Source organism: Phallusia mammillata, chromosome 7, assembly GCF_965637545.1.
Source record: "Phallusia mammillata chromosome 7, kaPhaMamm4.hap1.1, whole genome shotgun sequence".
Taxonomy (NCBI): domain Eukaryota; kingdom Metazoa; phylum Chordata; class Ascidiacea; order Phlebobranchia; family Ascidiidae; genus Phallusia; species Phallusia mammillata.
The window spans coordinates 9,095,215-9,115,119 of NC_137258.1; the positions used below are offsets into that span (position 1 = coordinate 9,095,215).

The 19,905-nt window shown below is 35.8% G+C and overlaps 2 protein-coding genes across 2 annotated transcripts; one reads left to right on the top strand and one right to left on the bottom strand.

Annotated features, from left to right (window-relative positions):
- Window positions 1–120: 120 nt before the first annotated feature.
- Window positions 121–5,974, top strand: LOC145238032 (exosome complex component 10-like). The gene is made up of 9 exons (XM_080101062.1): window positions 121–435; window positions 745–899; window positions 2,119–2,205; window positions 2,451–2,599; window positions 2,999–3,143; window positions 3,348–3,501; window positions 3,962–4,139; window positions 4,254–4,399; window positions 4,479–5,974. Exons 1-9 carry the CDS (start codon window positions 205–207, stop codon window positions 5,769–5,771), a joined length of 2,538 nt encoding a protein of 845 aa, XP_079957188.1. The 5' UTR covers window positions 121–204; the 3' UTR covers window positions 5,772–5,974.
- An 88-nt stretch (window positions 5,975–6,062) lies between these two features.
- On the bottom strand, window positions 6,063–14,087 carry LOC145238033 (arrestin domain-containing protein 3-like). The gene is made up of 10 exons (XM_080101063.1): window positions 13,904–14,087; window positions 13,645–13,775; window positions 13,459–13,581; window positions 13,270–13,350; window positions 13,012–13,136; window positions 12,622–12,764; window positions 11,203–11,377; window positions 10,525–10,590; window positions 9,805–9,964; window positions 6,063–9,733 (listed from the first exon to the last, which is right to left on the bottom strand). Exons 2-10 carry the CDS (start codon window positions 13,751–13,753, stop codon window positions 9,603–9,605), a joined length of 1,113 nt encoding a protein of 370 aa, XP_079957189.1. The 5' UTR covers window positions 13,754–13,775; window positions 13,904–14,087; the 3' UTR covers window positions 6,063–9,602.
- Between the last annotated feature and the right edge of the window lie 5,818 nt (window positions 14,088–19,905).

Here is a 19,905-nt window from a genome sequence, read left to right on the forward strand (position 1 = left end):
CTTGTCAATATTTGTCGCCACGTGCTTGTATTAGATAGTTTTGTTCTGTTTTGTATTGAGGCAATTGATATAGACATTTCACAAAATAAAAATATGTTTAATATGCTTTTATTTTATTTTAGGTTAAAAATCTGGCAACTTTCTAAAATAACTATACAGCAACAACTATACTGAAAATTGAACTTTCCGGCCCGGTGCTTTGTCATGGAGGAAAAGCCCAGCACAAGCGAAAACGTGGAAATAAATGCTGATGAAACAGCAAAGCAATCTCTGGGGTCCGTGTTGCAGTTTGTTCGATCCACCCACGGTTTTCCAGGAGCTGGTGATGATTTTGAGTTTTACAGCAGCTATGCAGGGTTTCGTGATTTTGTCGCGGACCAAAAGACTCGATTGCTCAATGGCATGTCACAACTTTTGTCTAACCAAGGATTAAAGGTATGATATGACTACAACTTTATGCCATGAAATTTGTGAAATTCAATTAGTGATGAAAAGTACTGCCTGGTTCTCTTTATCACTTGCATTGTACCTGCTGGTAAAAATGGCCTTCGAAGTTGCAGAGATGCAAAACTGTATCCTATGAGTAGTTTACATAAATTTGCTTAGTAAAAAATGTGTAGATTTTGGGGTAACTATAAACACCATATTTTCTTGATTGATGGCTAATTATGGTCGAAACAAAGTCACACTGCAGACCATATAGCCTGTTGCTTTATAACTCTCAGTATGTTTCTCTGCATTTAGAAAAACTTTGGCACCACCAGTACTGACATTGATGAATACACTGATTGCCTAATTGAATGCAATGATGGTCTGCTGGAGAGAGTGTCGGTTCTAATTGATGAGTGCAGTGGAGTCAGAAAGACTAAGGATACAAGTGAAAAAAGTCCTGATATATTGTAAGTAGTTTGATTAATTTGCAAAAAAAGTATATTATGAATAGTTGCTACAGCACTATTGTAGTAAATCATTAAAAGTGTTATAGTCAAATGGGGTAAAAAAAAATTTTTGCTGAAGTTGGGGTAAAAAAAACAATACCCTCACAGCTAAACCAAAAACATTTTTTAAATGCTTTTTTTTTATAGGATGTATTTATTCTCTGCCTAAAAAATAAGCCATAAACCATTCTCAGATTTTGTTTCTAGGCAATGTTCTGCAGGTTGAAACAACAGTAGTAAAATTCATATGTTAAAAAGTCTTCAACAACCTTTAGAAACTTTCCTGCAGATTTTTTATTACAAGTTTGGTGTCAATGACCTTTGTTCTGTGTTGACCTATTAAACAAAAAAGACTCCACTTGGCTAGCTTCTAATTTTTTTCAGATATCTTGTTCGTTTTGACCCCAAACGGTTGTATAGGAATGGGGTAATAAAAAACTATGTATTTTTTACACCCCAAAATTTTATTTTGCCCAAACATTTTTATTTGTCACCTGGAAGTTTAGAAAATAAAAAGAAAGCCTATAAAACATGTACTTAAACCAAAGTTGTATAAAATTGCTTTGGGGGCCCAGTTTTGGAGGAATTTTTACCAAAAAGTATACCTGCATGGCTAATTTAAAGTACAAATTGGGGTCCAGACCTAAAGACAAATGCTACAAAGTAAGAAAAAGAGGTTATCAAATCATTATGTGGTAATTCAATCAGTTTGGGGTAGAAAATTAAACTTTATTTCAATAAGGTTTTAGGTTACATGACCGGTCAGCAAGTGGGTGAGCTCTATTTAAACCTAGTTGCATACCAACAAAAGACTGGTAAATAAAAAAGATCAAAGGCAATAAATGCAGTGCAATAGTTCCAACTGCCACAATTTTTTTTAAATGGTCCTAATGTCCACTTGTTTTTTTTACCCCGACATTGTTTTTTTTTGTACCTTTTTCGGGTTAAAAAAGAACAACAGTTTTTGTCAAATATTTTTTTGGTTGTTTAGTAAAATCAAAAACTTGTCACATAACTATAAAAGTAGTCCTATCAGCTTTGTTGGGAAGAAAAACTGACCTTTTGTTGCCTAAAATAAAAGTTTGGCAACAAAGTTTCAAAAAATTGTTTTTTTTCCCCCACTTGACTATACATTTTTAAATGCTCAACTTTGCCTTTACTTTCTATTCAATTACTCCAGAACAAATTCAGCAGCAGTTGAAGAGCCAAAAACAGTCATATCTTCATGGAACAAAGTAAACAAACAAGGAAAATCAAAAACATTTAGGTATGTCAAAGGGGCATCTTCACTTGAAAACCGAAAGGTTATTCAATGCCTCCCTACCATCATGTTTCATTTGACTTTTACATCCAAAAGTTTCCTGGTAAAAATAATAATTTTTTGATTTATCAAGTGTGTTTCACTAATCAGAAGTTTTGTTTTTAATATTACAATAGAATTGTGATTTTTTGATGCACAAAACTAAATTACCTCCAATGGCATTTCAACGGTGTACGTATGTTCCAATACAGGTTAATGCAAGCCCATAACATCTTGAGACCTCAGCTGAAGTTCAGTGAAGTTATTGACAACACAAACACTCCATTTGTTCCCAAACTTACCACAAAACCCAATGCATTGAAACCTCTTGGCCAAAGCCTGTTGGAAGCTCATATAAAAGGTACCATCTAACTCCACTTTTTAGGTATATATTATTTGATGCATGGTAAAAATACTTTCAGTGGAGTTTATAATTGGGTACATGCATTATTGGTACCTCAACTCCCAACTAAGTCACATTGTTAAACAGCTGGGTAACTTGGTAGTCTGTTTGTCTTGTCAAATGCACTACGTATAACATTGCATGTGTGGGAACCCACAAGTTCTGATTGCAGAAATTTATAAGGCCATGAAACAAAACAAAATATGGACCCATTGTAAAATAATATATAACATTGTGTTTTTTTCTACCAAAAAAGTTCATTTGAAATGTAACACTTGATCCAGTTATTCCCAATTTGTGGTTAACTTTCTGTTCTATGAAGTTGCTCTAAAAAACATTGTTGCATCAACTTTACAGCGGACCCAGAGCACAGCAGCGTAGACAGTTTGATAAAACAAGCTAGAAAGGCACAAACAAAAGAATTTTATGAACATCCCTATAAGTATGAGCTGGAACATTGGGAACCAGAAGATGAGCAGCTTGGAAAAGTGAATCCAGTGAAGTAAGAAGATTTAAATCTGTTCGGTGACCTACATAACATTCTAATTCTTAACAACTTTTAAATAAAATACAGCGAAAATCAGTTATTACATTAAATGGAAAAGTGAGTGACTAAACGCAATATGTATATATGCCCAATTTGCAGAAGGTTGCTATAAAATGAAATGTTGGTTAAGAATTTAAAATTGTCAGCATACACTCACAGGTATGAGGATTCATCTCCAGATGAACACGTTATGATCACCACTGTTCCACAATTACAAGACCTGTTAAATGATTTGAAATGTGTCAAAGAGTTTGCAGTTGATTTGGAGCATCATTCGTATAGAACTTTTCAGGGAATCACATGCTTAATGCAGGTACCTTGTGGTAAATATGTGCACTACAATATAGTTCCACAGGCATTTAGGAATAAGTCCCCAACTGTAAAAGAAAAATATTGTTTTGATAAAGAGAAAATCAGGATTAACCTATGTCGGTTAGTTAAAGCCTTAACACACTTGTGAAAATTCATCAAATGCTTTTTGTGGGGAAAAAACATTTAAAAGTCCAATGATACATATTTTTATGATTGACTGCGCGCATGAGAATTAATTCACGATATGCCCTTTTGGCATTGGTCGGATTTTGAAATGGGCGACTTAACTTCTTGATTGCGACATTGTGGGAAATGCAACAAAATGGGAATGATTCCTAAAATCTAAAACAAGCTTTGTTGTTACTCTATGAAACATTTTTGTAAATCCCAATCTTACTTTGATCCTGTCACATATGTTATAATAAATATTGACAAAACTGCAAATAAACATTGTATGGAAGATATCAACTCGAACAAACGACTACATTGTGGACACATTGCTTTTACGATCTGATCTTCACATTCTCAATGAGGTTTTTACTGATCCAGCAATAGTGAAGGTATTCCATGGTGCTGATTCAGATGTGATGTGGCTGCAGAGAGACTTTGGAATTTACATTGTTAATCTTTTCGATACTGGTAAAGACTTTTTAATGCTAATTAATAGTTTTGTAACACCAATAATGAAATTATCAGTTTTAGACTGCCTTATTGAGAGAGATTCGTTTATTGACAGTGTTTTTGTTAACACAGGAATTGCTTCCCATTCCCTGCAGTTGCCACGACATTCGCTGGATTTCCTTCTTCATTACTACTGTGATTTAAATGTTGACAAAAAGTTTCAACTGGCTGATTGGCGGATCAGACCTATACCAGAGGAAATGATCGCATATGCAAAGGTGATTGTTTGTTGTGGTGCCTTCTATGAATGCACATAACCAATATTAAACACTTGAGTTATGGTGACCTTGATTGCAGGGCGACACACACTATCTGCTTTACGTTTACGATCTAATGAGAAATGAGTTGGTGGAGCGGGACAATGGCAATTCTAACCTCTTGCGTCATGTGCTGAACAGCAGCCGTGATTTGTGTCTGATGCGTTATGAGAAACCCTTGACCACACCCACGTCTCACCTTCTTTTGCTGGAAAGACGAAACCGACGCGGTAAGGGCAAAGCCTTGAACACCCAGCAAATGGAAGCTCTACGTCTCATCTACAACTGGCGTGACTCCATGGCGAGGCAGGAAGATGAAAGCACTGGGTACGTTCTGCCGAACCACATGCTACTGCAGATAGCTGAAATTTTGCCACGCGAAGCGCAGGGTGTCCTTGCTTGCTGCAATCCAATCCCACCCTTACTCAGACAACATGTTTCAGTGGTACACCGCTTGGTTATGGATGCCAGAGCTAAACCAAATGCTAAACCAGGAACTTCGGCGAAAGAGTCAAATCAAGCCACCCCAGAGACAAGGGTACCAGTTCCTGCTAAATCAGAAGACACTTATGAAGATTTTCTGCGTTGCCCGCATGACTGGTCACGTGGCAGACCAGCCCAAATTTCTTTTCCTCGGGTACAGAAGGGGAAAATCAAATTTCTGTCAACTTCTAGTCTTTTTGGTCCTGCTGGAAACGAATCAACGCCTAAAAGTGTAAGGTATGCCTCAACCCCGACCAAGCCAGACAGCAAGGTTGTTCTGCAAAAGTTGAATGCCATTCGCCAGGCAACGTGGAACCCCTTTCAACTGTTCATGCCTGGTGGTTCCACTAAATCAATTAAAAGAACTATCTCTGAGAGTGTGGCCAGTGACAGTAATAATGTAAATCCGCCTACATTGAGACAAATGCTTTCAGGAGATTTTGTCTGGAAAATGAAACGAATGGAGGAAGATGAAAAAGAGGAAGTGAAAATTGATAATGACCCACCAAAGACATTTGGCACAGTTATCAATGTTCCTGAAGAGGCACGTCGAGGCACAGAAGAGCAAGCACAAGTGCTTCGGAACATGATGAAACCCAGAAAGCATGCAGGGAATAGGACTCACGGTGGTCATGAAAAACACCAGCACTCATTCAGTGCGCCAGCTGTTACATTCGAACCAACACAGCCAAACATACATGGCCAGTTTCACAACCAAGCAGCAAAACGAGGTTTCAAAAGAAACAGGCCTGGTGGAAATGGTAACTTTGTTCCTCATAAGTTTTCTGATGATGACTATTCCCGGTTTCAAAGGAGGGGTTCAATGAAAAAGAAACAATTTCGACATTGAAAATTGGCAACTGATTCCATGCCATGAAAGACTAATTTCAGCCTTCAGTGTACTGGATGTTTGTTTTAAAGAGTTTTATTTGGGAAAATGCTTTTAGGTGGTGGTACCCACTTGCCTGAGTTGTAAAAAAATTGCTAAAAGCTAATAAATGTAATAATATCATGGAAATAAGAAAGCAAATTGCAAAACACATCAACTTGAAACTGGAATATCGTTAACTGAAAAAAGTAAGGCAATGCTAACCTGCACTAAACTGGACAAAACAATGCATAGCTAATTCAATGTTAAATATATATATATATTAATAAACTCATTCACAATAACATACATTATTAGAATACATGTTCAATAGCACCAAAATCTTGCAATTTATATGCATAAACAGTAACATTGAAGAACAGCTTTAACCAACACATAGAAATGAAAACCATTTCTGCATAAAAAGCAAGAGGTTCCGTTATAGATTGCATATATTGTCATGTGTAGCAGTCTGTAAGGCATGTGAACAAAAATTACGTTTAAATCACAAAAACAAGGTAAAGTTATTGTATATTACAAAGGTAGGAACATAAAAAATATATCGCAGTCAATTATAAAACAATAATAAACACTTACAAACAGTTCTATCATATTTCACATGTGATAGTTACGGTGGGGTTTCAGCCGGTTCCCTAGAACCGTCTCACGAAATTTTATGAGATCAGTCAACCGGTTAGCATTACTGGTTACTGTCAAAAGGCTTTTTGTAACTGAACCGGCTGAAAAATATGACTTTTGTGTTAGAACCAGCTGACAAACAATTTGAATCCCACCACTGCATAATTACTATATTTGTATTTTGCATTGCATTATAATAGGTAGCTAATTTAGTTGAAATCATTTTTGGAATAGGTGGCATCTTGATAAGAAAAGATTAAACAGGTAAAATGGCAATGTTTTACCAGTAAGATCCTATAATTCTGTAACATTTTTCCAGTTATGTTTTTTGACAGACCCCCTTAATTCTCATTGTAACATAACTGTCACAAAATATATTATAATTTTAGTTAAGAATGATAATAGTTGTTAAAATTAGAAACATGTTTTTTATACATAGCCATTTTATCTGTACTATATCCTATTAAAGGGTTAATTATATACACCATTTGACAACAAGGTAATGTTAACTAGAAGGGTGGCTTAGCACATATTGCCCTTGCACATACACTATAGCATATTTTGAAACATTAATATATTTCCTACACTTATTATGGGTCCCCTTCCCTGAAGGGGACACATATTGTTTTTGTCCGTATTTTTTTTTTCTTTTTTTCTTTTTTCTGTCTAACGCTGGTTTGTAACGCTCGTTTGGTCAAGAAAGAGTGCTTCAAATTTATTCAAATTTGGACATATGTTAGATATTAATCCAAACTTGGTCCACCTGAAGTTTGACCCCAAATTACCCAACGGTTCACCCACAGGCCCCCGAAACGTAAAAATTTTAACGCTGGTTTGTAACGCTCGTTTAGTGAAGAAAGCGTGCTTCAAATTTATTGAAGTTTGGACATATGTTAGAAATTAATCCAAACTTGGTCCACCAGAAGTTTGACCCCAAGTTACCCAGCGGTTCACCCACAGGCCCCCGAAACGTAAAATTTTTAACGCTGGTTTGTAACGCTCGTTTAGTAAAGAAAGAGTGCTTCAAATTTATTCAAATTTGGACATATGTTTAATATTAATCTGAACTTGGTCCACCTGAAGTTTGACCCCGAATGACCCAGCGACACACGCTCGTTTGGTCAAGAAAGACACTGTAGGCAGAAGTCCCAAGAGAGTACGTTTACGAATAATAGGGCAGAGCGGGAAGGCTCAGCTTGACGTCGGACAGACGTTTTACGAGACGTCGTTTCGGTGATTAGAAATCAGCTGTTTTGCACAGCAATGCTATGTCGTTTTATTAAGTTATCACTCACATTTTCAGTTTCGGCAAAGGTTTCACACATATGACGCGATTTAAACCTAATAAGCGTGCTTCGGTTTCGTATAATGTCAAGCAAAACTTTGTTAAACAAACTAAATATAAAAAAATAAACTTGACTTTTTTACAAGATAAAAGTTTTTTTAAATGCTCGTTGTCAGGTTGGCCGCTGCATGACCACGGGTTACTTAAGGTCAATTAGTAGGTATTACTAACACAGTTCAGAACTTTCTTTCGTCATAACGTAGCGTTTTTTTTTTTTGAATCAAATACCCAAGGCATGTATAAATTAGGTCAAACGGTGTTGTTGAACACCAAGGACGGCGTGCTATTGAAAACGGTGTCAAAAGGTCAAACAGTCGTTTGGTGTGTGCATCCTAAAAGGTTACTACATGTCAATGGTACTCGTTTTGCGAAACAAAGTTAAATGAAAAACTCGTTTTACGAAACAAAGTTAAGCAAGAGATTAAATTGAAAGTATTTGTTTCGTTCTTTTTTAATGTTTTTGTAATTATATGACAATAATAGTGCAAAAAAATACAACAAAATTTTTCATTGTTGGGTTAATGCTTTCTAAAAATTTGTTTTAAGAATTTAAAAATCACCGCAACATTAGTTTACCGTAAATCCGCACAAACACGCGTGTGGGGACCCATTAGTTTTTGTTTACAAAAACAATCATATGTGTAGATCAAATGATGTGTATAGTAAATTGGTAAATATCGTATAGAATATATAAAATGGAAGTATATCAGAAAGCCACTATTCTAGTTTATATTGGGTCCCATATTAGCCATCGTCTTTTATAACCTTGGTTGTTTCTGCAAGCAAAAACTCATGGGTCCCCACACATGCAAAGTTGTAGATAATGCATTTCAATAGATAACAATGAGTAAGTAGGATAACTAATTGAGGTTCAACACACAAAAACTTAAAAGTAGGAAACCACAATGACTCAATCAATAGTACTGCAAAATTTCAATCCAATCTGCCAACGTTTAAGATTTCAACCACTAGAGGTGTTTTGAGCAATAACCGTTAATGTTTCTGACGTCAAAGGGCTGATAACAACCCCCGAACTGCAATGGCGCAATAACGATAATTGGCATACTTTACAAGCTATCCAAATTTTAGCCAATTCTGACATTGTTTACAAACTCACCCCTTTTAGGGGGCTAGCGGGGTAAATACTAGGGCTATCCGGACAAACAAAGTGGGATGCACATCTACATTACTATATCTACCATCTGTATAAGTTTCAGCCACATCCATCAAGCATTTGATGGCAAAACGAGTCAGACAAACTTCGGGGAAAAAAACATTTTAGGGGGCTAGCGGGGTAAATACTGGGGTTATCAACAAAAACAAAGTGGGATGCACATCTACATAACTACATCTACCATCTGTGTAAATTTCAGCTGAATCCATCAAACATTTGATAGAAAAACGACACAGTCAAACTTCGGGGGGAAATACCCATTTTAGGGGGCTAGCAGGGTAAATACTGGGGTTATGAACAAAAACAAAGTGGGATGCACATCTACCATCTGTGTAAATTTCATCCAAATCCATCAAGGATTTGATGGAAAAACGAGTCGGACAAACTTTGGGGAGAAGAAAAATGAAAGAAAAAAAACACATTTTGAGTAAAATCAATATGTGTCCCCTTCAGGGAAGGGGACCCATAAATTGTTAAAGTTACACTTAAAACGAAATGTTAAAATGAATATAACCAGAAATAAAAGGTGTAATTTACAACTTGTAAATGATTCAACACTATTGTCAATTTTTGAGAACTATTGACTTGGACACTGCAATGCTCATACACAGGATATTGTCATGGCATTACAATATGCAATATAACTGATATCTAACTACTTGTAGGTAAAGGCAGGCTGGCTCCAATCATAATAATTGTACTGTGGTGCATATGTCTGTTCCTGAGGGTTGTCGTCACTTTTAGGGATGGTAACAGTTGCAGCTGAAGCATAAGAAGGTGGGGGAACTGCAAACAATGTTTTCACTATAACACTCTCGCCTTGTACTTATTTTTACTGCTAAAAACAATCAGTTTACTTGAGTATTGTGCTGGAGCCATGCCTGAAGGGGCACCATATGATGGTTGGTCCAATGAGGTTTCTGTTCCCTGTGCACCATGATCAAGTGGAATTGTTCCAACTTCCAATGGTGCACGTACCTTCAGATTAAAGTGACACCTGGGTGTTTTACAGTCCAGCTGTTCAAAAACAAGTAAATTGCTTACAGAATCATATGACAAAAACTGGCTTTAAAGTTTCTTGTTGGGGAGTTTTCAGACAGTAGAATAACTTGTGACCCAATTGTTGGTCATCTTAAACCATCCTGCAGTAAATGATATCATATATAGGAACTTATATTAACAAATTTGTAGCTCTTTTAGCAGTTTTTATTATAATATGCCGACATTTCGCTGTCCCATCAGGCCATACAAGACACCTTCATCAGGGTAATGGCATAAATTGTAAACTCAAAGTCGGTATAAAGCAACAAGGGTGATAAAACACAGTGTGCACCAATGCTCAAGTGATAAAACCTAGCTCAATGGTGCAAAAGTGACTGATAAGTTGTTGGCATTGAATTAAGATCACTGTTCTGTTGTTAGTATGCAACGACAAAAAATTACTGTTTCATTATAAGTACTAAATTATAAGACCGCAGGTATTAAATTATGACACATATTTCCACTTGAATACTGATTTCACAAACAGGATTCTACTCGAATTTTATAGCCAAAAAATAACTTCGTGATTTTCTCACCTCAACGTAATATTCAACATCAATCACACGGCAGAACTGTTGGTGCGATGGAACAACAGCAGGTAACTACAAAAATCAGAATATGATTGCTTAAAAAATCAGCAGTACATTTTGGCAAAAAATGGGTTTTTTAGTGAGTAAACTATTTATAGTTGACAATTTCGAACTGAACATAGATTTTCAATTTTGCTTTAACGAGGCTATCTAATCCTTTATAAAACAAATAAGCTGCAATATTTTTTGTCGTGAAAACAATGTATTCTAATAATACTTACAACAAACCAATGAAGGAGCACAAAACATGTATAAAAGAGAAAAAACACATGGTTATAAAATATGTGTCGTTTATGCTGCAAAACAAAGTAAAAAGGGTACTCTCAATTGGTCCTACCAAAAATTGAATGTTAATGTTTCTAATTTACGTGCATACTAAATACACTTTACCTACTAAGAAGGTTGAGCCCAGTGGTGGAATTTCATTTTTTGTCAACCGGTTCTATCATAAAAGTCATACTTTTCAGCCGGTTCTGTTACAATAAAATCCATTGACAGTAACCAGTAATGCTAACCGATTCGCTGATCTCATAAAATTTCATGAGATGGGTCTATAGAACCTGTGCGAACAGGCTGAATCCCACCACTGGTTGACCCCCTGTGTATTTTTGTATTTTGAATCACCTGAAGTTTCTGAGTGTCCAAAGTAACTGATGATCGCTTTGCACAGGGCTTTCCCATGTTACCGCTGTCTGTAAGAACGTTTACAATTGTTTTAGTTTTTCCAGCACCACAAGCATCTGCATGTAGCTGGGTGACCTGGACAATTCTCATGGAACATTTCCTTAAATTGGAGTTGCTGCAAAAAAAACCTTGATTTAAAGAATTGTAAGTCCTCAGGTGATTTTGATCGAATGATATGGACTTTTTAATGGTAATTCTGGAACCTACTAGAAATCAGAAAAAGTGAACTATTATTTTAGTTGCAGTTAATGGAAACACTTTTATGTTTTGAACAAACGAGATTTGACATTTGACATTGTTTAAAAGCTGTGTAACCATTAATTTGATATTACTGTGTGTGTGGATAGGGGTAAACTTTTTGGCAGGTGATCAGTAAACTTTTTAATCAGTTACATCTGGTGACCATGGTTCAGCCACAGCCCACAAAACAATATTTTTGTGGCAATTATTGTTACATAATCAAAACTAGTGCACTGCAATAATCTACCGTTCAAAACTGACACATATGAGATAAAGTTATTTTTATTTTGCACACACAGACCCAATACCCAATCACCATGCTATGCTAAAGCAACAATAAAGTGTTCTAACTTTTCAGTATTACCACCAATAGCTACCTTTTCCAATGACGAGGCAGATTTGGTGCAGTAAAAACTGTTTTTATCACTTTCTTTAAAAAGCTGTCACCATTCTTTTGACAAATGCTTCTGTCACAGACTTATTATTTTCCTTTATTGTTTGAAAATAAGTTTTATGATAAGCTGAAGCACAAAGTTGCATTTGACATAAAGGTCACACTTTAAACACCCCTGCTGTATAAGCATTTCAAAAACAGCCCTGTGCAGTTTGGAAATGTCTTTAAGGCTAGCATTCCTGAAACTTGAGTCTGTGGTCCCCTGCTGGTCTGCCAAGCTGTTTATTACAGACCTTAAGAAGCTTGAAGTGTTTCTATAATTTTATGCCATATTAGACTTTTCCTTTATTTTAAAATAAAAATGAATGCAATTTTTCATGCACAATTTAATTTATTGTTCCAATCTTGTGAACCCCTGGTTTATATGAAACTGAGCAGTGGCTTGGCAACGCCCAAGGCAAAGTACTGGATACATTGGGAAAAATTAATCGATTCCGATCAAATTCTTACAACAATTTTTTGAAATTTCATTTATTTTAGAACAAAGGTAAGCCATTCCACAAGCAACTCTCTGGAAATCAGTCAGGAAGCTAGCTATAGGCAAAACAGTCACACAAAAATTATATTTAGACAATAAGCAATTGTCTTAAAAGTATAATGGAATGTGATAAAACCTTAAGTTTGGTATGTCTTTAGTTTATTTTATTGTTTCAGTAAAGGCATACCTCATGTTATCTACAGATCCATTGGCCGTAATATACTCTCCAGGAACAATACCAGTCTTATCTGTTGTGACTCTTCCCTCAATAAGACCACTTGCACAACACAAGCAACACAGGGTTTTTGAGGTCTCCATGGATGAAGGGTGCTGAGAGTAAAAACATAAGTGTTTAAATTACAAATTCATATCAACTCAAAAAATACCTCACATACACTTGTTTTATAATTTATTTCTCACATATATCCTTTTTTGTGAGTCACTTTTCGGTTGTTAGGTCATGTTTTGTTTGTTACCTAATGATACATTTTTTGCGCTAAGTGCATCAAAGTCAGTTTTATTGGAGATCATTAAACAGATTAGATATATTAAATGCAACCAAAAAAAATATTCAAACCTTTGCAGAAGATATTTTGTTAAGGTCAACATGCTCTAGAACCGTGAAAAACAGTTGATTCTTTTTACTTGTTAGCCCTTCATCCAGTTTAGCCTGCATCCTATATCTTATATATCCATGTTGCACTAGGTAAATAATTGAAACAGTAAAAACTTGAAATTTTAGTCCTCTTGTATCTTACAAAGGTATGCTAGTTTTGCTGAAAACTGTTACTGCAGTTACATTGAACTAAATATGTGATGTCATTCTTGCACATACCCTCAAAAGATGATGGGAGGTTGGGTGGAAGTGTGAATTGATAAGGATATGTGTTGCGACCAGATGGAATTTTTTGTCCCGCTACAAATATACATATTTGTTCATAAACCAATACATAGTACTTAAATTTATTAAGCTTATGTTCCTAATTTTAGGAAGCTTTTCAGGATTTACAAATAACTTGCTTACTAGAGGTTAACAAAGTGACAGTATTTTCAAAATAGGACTGCTTTCCAGTGTAAGTGGTAGAATTCTTTCCATGATGTTCTGTCCACTGCACTTTAGCGGTACCCTTGAATGTTATTTCAATACCTGTAAAATAAATCACAAACTTTTTAAGCAAAACACAAAGAGCAATCAAAAATATGCACCAACTTTTAAAATCAATGGGCTGAGAACACTCGACCACAACATTGCCACTGATTGTCTGGTTGGCTTTAAACACTGTCTTGCCTCCAGTAATTTCAATGGACAGATTTACCATATTAATAGTTTTCAAAAATGTCCTGCAGAATAAAAACACTATTGGAATTATACAACATGACGAGTGACGACGCATATGTCAATCAATAACATCGTTTTTTTCATATTTCGAAACTCATAGTACAACCAGACACACTACAATTAATGTCACCTGCCACTCGGACAAAGTCCACATTAAACAGGGCAGATCAAAATCCATAGAAATACAGCTAGACTTTGGGGTTTGGGGTAGATTCATTGCATTGGTTGCCTAGCAAAAGCACACTGAGAGCAGTTACGGTCGAATGCACTTTCAACGAAAGGAATGTGGCTTGGGCCTTGGAGAGGGCTTGGTTGTTTGCTGCTAAATTGGCAGTTAATCGCAATAAGAATAGCACTATTTGTATTCATAGATAGATGGTTTCCGTATTGTAATGTTTAGGGTGATCAGTGGCAATTTCCGGCTTTTGTCGATAGCGGCTGGCGCAATTAAATGTTTCGAAATTATGCTTACGGTGCCTGAAATCGCCAGGCAATTTTCAAAGATGTAAAAAATTTTGCAGTCAAAAAGTGGTGTCACGGTACGGTAGGTTTAAAAACCACTGCCGTATTTTCTCGATTGCAGGCCGCATGGTGTTTGTGTGGCTAATCGATTCGAGGGTGGCTTAACTTGCCACGCAAATTCTATTATTTCAACGCTTACGACATAACCTACATTCAAAACCCACAACATCAATTCCAAAACGGGAAAGTGACCAAGATTTACTACACGTCTTATTTATTCATTTACTCCATATAATCTGTGGCCTAATAGTTCCAACGAAGAGGCTACAACTTGTAGCCTACAAGTTAGTCCCACTTTTTCCTCTTCGAACACTTTATGATCCCCACGCATGTGTGGTTAAAAAGACGTTGTGTTAAATTTAACAGATATTCTATGACGATTTAAAACAGTAGCAATTTCTGCCATGAAAAAAACATTACCAAACTATGAACTGGGACAAATGCAATACGTTTATTTCCATTAGCAGTCAAGCAAACAAATTCTTGTAGGTATTTTTGCATGCTTCGGTGATACGCGGTTTCACAGCATCTGTATTCTGAATCAAGCAAACGTTTCGTAACTTCTCGACAAGTCATATGCTAAACATGTAGGCTAATAGGGGGGCATTAACTTAAACAGCAAGGACTTTTAATGTTACTACAAACAATATAATAAAACGTTCACTGACATCTAGAAATGTTGCAAAACGGAAGAACCAGTTATATCACCGATAACCGACATTCAAAACAATTAACGTAAACGTAACAGTGATGAAATATGACGTTAACAACTACAATATAGCTCATGTCAGAAACGACCATTACAGCTTCCGTTCCAGTAATCGAGTTGTCGAGCACTTTTATTCAGCAGTTTTTAAACTGGGTGCATTGTTCCCTTAGGGGTCCGCGTGGATCAATTTCGCGGAAAGTTATTCGCCCATACTCGTTTTGATCATATTTGTGATGTTACAAACTGCATGTGGATGATATGCGTAGTTTTGCAAAACTAGCTAAGTCCTTAAAGTTCCGCGCATGCTACAAATGACGAACTATAGTGTAGCGGCAATTACTGTGCAGTCTGGAATTGCGCCGATCGCCGCACTAGGGAAATCCTAATTTGTTTTGAACACAACACTAACAGGTACAACGTACAAGATCTACATGACAGGTAAAAGATCCTCTTCATTAGCACAACAGCATTGTTACTCTGTTAAAACAAGAGTAAAAAGATGTCACGATCGGCAAGCAATGGGCACATAGCCTACAACATGGGAGATTAACTTACACCAGGAAACATATACTGTGACTTTGTGTTCTGACTTTGGTGTGTGTCATGGTTTTTGTGTTCTGACTTTGGTGTTCTGACTTTGGTGTGTGTCACGACTTTTGTGTTCTGACTTTGGTGTATGTCATGACTTAGTGTTCTTACTTTGGTGTGTGTTCTGACTTTGGGGTGTGTCATGGTTTTTGTGTTCTGACTTTGGTGTGTGTCATGACTTTTGTGTTCTGACTTTGGTGTGTGTCGTGGCTTTTGTGTTCTGTCTTTGGGGTGTGTCACAAGTTTTGCGTGTGCCACGAGGTTTGTGTTTTGCACTTCTGGGCCACCGTACGTAACAGTAGAATGAAATGAATAAAAGGTTGGTTTACTTTGGGCGTATTTGCTCTGAAATCACACATCGCGCACACAAACTGATGCAATTAAGTAACAGTTGTGGGTCATCAGTTCCAAACAAACATACAAAAGCATGAGGCCTAACATTACTTAAGAATTTGCTGGAAATCCACGAGGTAACATTTTCCCAATACTTTGCTGCTACAGTGCATGAATAAAATAGATGTAGCCTAGAAGTGTTCCTGGGAAATCTTGACAAAAAACGCGCTGCTGTAAAGGTATTATGCCAACTAAATATAATTTATCGTTAGTTATGATGGCTTTGAAATTTCATTTCTTTTGAAATGCTCTCATTTTTTTTGATCGTCCAAACATAGTTATTATTGTATATGTGTCCCCAGTTTGGTGTATCCGTCCCAGTACCTAATTCTTTTCCCCACATTTCCTGTTAGTGTAGTGGTGGTTCTGTAGCGTATAGTCATAGTAGGCCTATACTATGGTATAATTTCTATTTTCACGATTTTTTCCTTTGTAACAGAGGTGTAGCCTACAGAGTCTGATTTTATAGACTCCGACTCCACTCCGGGTCCGAAAAAATTGACTCCGGCTCCTGATAATACTCTGATGTAACATACAATTGTTGTTTTAACCAAGCAATAACTCGTTGCGCTACCTATCGAAATTCAACTTGTTGGTACTTGGTACTACAGGTCAGGCTCAGGCGCTCAGTGTAAACTGTGAAGTATAAACCCACAAGCCACAATCAACTCGTTGTTTAGATTGTAAAACATTAAAGCAGGGATTCCTAACCTTTTTTGCTGCTCGTACCCCTTTGTCAGGTCAAAGCATTCTTTGTACCCCCAAAAAAATCTGATAGAATTTTTTATATATATATTGCTAAATTAAATTGCTTATATAGCTCAACTAAACGGTAAAATGGAAGTCTAAATATGTAAAAATATTTTATGTTAGAATTTTTTTATTCTAGACTTCTAAAAAAGAAGTGCAGCGAATTTTACAAAAATGTGTACACTTACATAGAAAAGAAACAAATCAATTGAAAAATCAATCATAGTATAACTAAGCTTATAATTAATTTAGAAAAACCAAAAAAAAAATACACAAACAAACATCAATCAGTGAAAAACAAAAACAAAAAAACATCAACCTTTAACAACCATTATGACCGTTTACGTAATTTGCGTAAAAGTCAAAATTCAAAGTATTTTCCCATCATTTTGCTAAATTTCTCCCAACGGAGATTGATATCACTTGAAAGGGAATTTTATTCTCTACAATAATCTGTTATTCTTTAAACAATATCATCTGCGGAGGTTGACCAAATCGACCCTTGAACGTCGTCCGAATTTGACTGTTTACGTCATTTGCGTAAAAGTCAAAATTCAAAGTATTTTGCTATCATTTTTCTAAATTTCTCCCAACGGAGATTGATATCACTGGATAGGGCATTTTATTCTCTACAAGAATCTGTTAATCTTTAAACAATATCATCTGCGGAGGTTGACCAAATCGACCCTTGAACGTGGTCCGAATTTGACTGTTTACGTCATTTGCGTAAAAGTCAAAATTCAAAGTATTTTGCTATCATTTTTCTAAATTTCTCCCAACGGAGATTGATATCACTGGATAGGGAATTTTATTCTCTCCAAGAATCTGTCAATTTTTAAACAATATCGTCTGCGGAAATTGACCAAATCAACCCTTCCACTGGTCACAGTAATCACAATTAACCATAAGTTCGCCTGTATACAATGATTTGCAAAAGCAATACTTTTCTTCAGATTTCGAACAGTCAACCGGCAATGCAATCTCGTTTTGACTACCTGTTTTAATTTTTCTATATATTTCAACAACCTCTTTTCGAATGCCCTTCTCAGCAGTCCCAATTTTGTTACAATAATATAGTTCCATTTTCTTCGCTTTTCTGCGAGACAATCTTGAATATTCCTTGAAGCATTTCCAAGTGATATTAGAATGCATAGGTTTACTTTTGGTAAAGTGATAAGCTTTGGCTAGATTCAATTCATTTAAATGAAACCTGGTTTTTGGGACACTTATTTTGAACGACATTTTTCACAATGACTTGAGTTTACCTGAAGAAATGTATGAAACTATCAAATTACAGCAAACCACCAATAATAGGAGTAATTTCCATATAGGCCCTAACGTTTGTGTTATGTCCTGAGAGCAGAAAATATACTAAAGATTATTTAAAATCATTGTCAAAAATCAATACAAGCGCACGCTCGTTGGTTGGATAAAGGAGGAACTAATGAAAATTATGTCGTAGTGTGCGGTAACGGACGACTATTATTCATAGAAATCACAATAGTGACATTTTAAAAAACTAATAAAATTCGCATACAACCTCAAACAAAAACAGTAGATAATGTTCTTGTGGAGAATGGAATTCCTTAGAATAATCACAAATTTGGCAAAATGACAGCAAAATACTTTGAATTTTGGCTTTTACGCAAATTATGTAAACAGTCAAATTCGGGCCATGTTCAAGGGTCGAATTGGTCAACCTCCGCAGATGATATTGTTTAAAGATTAACAGATTCTTGGAGAGAATAAAATTTCCTATCCAGTGATATCAATTTCCGTTGGGAGAAATTTAGCAAAATGATAGCAAAATACTTTGAATTTTGACTTTTACGCATATGACGTAAACGATCAAATTCGGGCCATGTTCAAGGGTCGAATTGGTCAACCTACGCAGATGATATTGTTTAAAGATTAACAGATTCTTGTAGAGAATAAAATTCCCTATCAAGTGATGTCAATCTCCGTTGGGAGAAATTTAGAAAAATGATGTCAAAATACTTTGAATTTTGACTTTTACGGAAATGACGTAAACGGTCAAAGTGGTTGTTAAAGGTTGATGTTTTTTTGTTTTTGTTTTTCACTGATTGATGTTTGTTTGCGTTTTTTTTTTAGTTTTTCTAAGTTTAATTATAGTTATACTATGATTGATTTTTCAATTGATTTGTTTCTTTTCTATGTAAGTGTACACATTTTTGTAAAAATTGGCGCAATTAAAAAAAATATGTTTAATCTATTTGGGTATCGTACCTGCCACTTTTAAAACTATTTTGGTATGGTCTAGCTAAAATTCTGCCAGGATTCTGCCAGAATGATGGTGGTCAATAAGGCGTCCGTTTCGCCCCGCTTTTTCCTACTTTCTAGTTACTTCTAGAGGTGGATAGCAGAATGTTTTAGCAGGTTTACAGCAAGCCGGCTTTATCTGTGCATTGTCTTCCTAACTTTGTGGCTTGTTTATTCTGGCAGCAAGTAAAAACAACATTGTTATGAGTAAATACTAAATAACAACAAGTATTTGTTGAGAATTGTTTGATTGTGTTTTCAAAGCAAAGACCGTAATGACATAACATCATTTACAATTCCTAAATAAAATTGTACTTTGAAATCTCCTCTAAAAGCTGCTCTGTGGCCACAGGGTCTTCGTACCCCTAAGGGTCACGATTATCCCCAGTTGGAGTTGGGAACCCCTGCATTAAAGAAATACTGTGATTTAGCTCCCATGTACGATAGGGAACTGTTTAAACTTTGTTTGCTGTTAGTTTAGGGAAACAAGTTTGCTAAAAGTTATTTGAGTGAGGGTTGAGGGTGTACAATACGGTTTTCTGATTCTAATTAATGCCATGAAAATAGTCATTGAAAATGTTAACTAAGCACATTACAAATTAAAATACAAACAGATAGGTTTAAATTGCGACCAATGTAATATATATAATCTGTAAAGTCTGTGCAAAGATTTTTTTCATTTCAACTGTTTGTCTCTTTGTCAGAAAACAAATAAGCTTTTAGCAAGATAAAATCAATATATTTGTGTAATCTGGTAATTTTTATTTGACCATTTGGTTGTAAAGGTGGGGATATTTGTAGGCCTTGCTTAAGTGTTGCCTGAATTGACTACTGGTTAGGTAATGTTGATGTTAATCTGAAATATGTGTGAATTGCTCCTAAAGTTTCAA

What these genes read in the sequence shown, in the direction of transcription:
- LOC145238032 (XM_080101062.1), top strand. Translation starts at nt 205, where the DNA reads ATGGAGGAAAAGCCCAGCACAAGCGAAAACGTGGAAATAAATGCTGAT. An exon ending in GGAAAAGTGAATCCAGTGAA is followed by an intron (nt 3,144 to 3,347) that starts GTAAGAAGATTT and finishes ATACACTCACAG; the next exon opens with GTATGAGGATTCATCTCCAG. An exon ending in AAATGATCGCATATGCAAAG is followed by an intron (nt 4,400 to 4,478) that starts GTGATTGTTTGT and finishes CCTTGATTGCAG; the next exon opens with GGCGACACACACTATCTGCT.
- LOC145238033 (XM_080101063.1), bottom strand. Translation starts at nt 13,753, where the DNA reads ATGGTAAATCTGTCCATTGAAATTACTGGAGGCAAGACAGTGTTTAAA. An exon ending in TGTCACTTTGTTAACCTCTA is followed by an intron (nt 13,351 to 13,458) that starts GTAAGCAAGTTA and finishes GTATATTTGTAG; the next exon opens with CGGGACAAAAAATTCCATCT. An exon ending in TGGACACTCAGAAACTTCAG is followed by an intron (nt 10,591 to 11,202) that starts GTGATTCAAAAT and finishes TGATTTTTGTAG; the next exon opens with TTACCTGCTGTTGTTCCATC.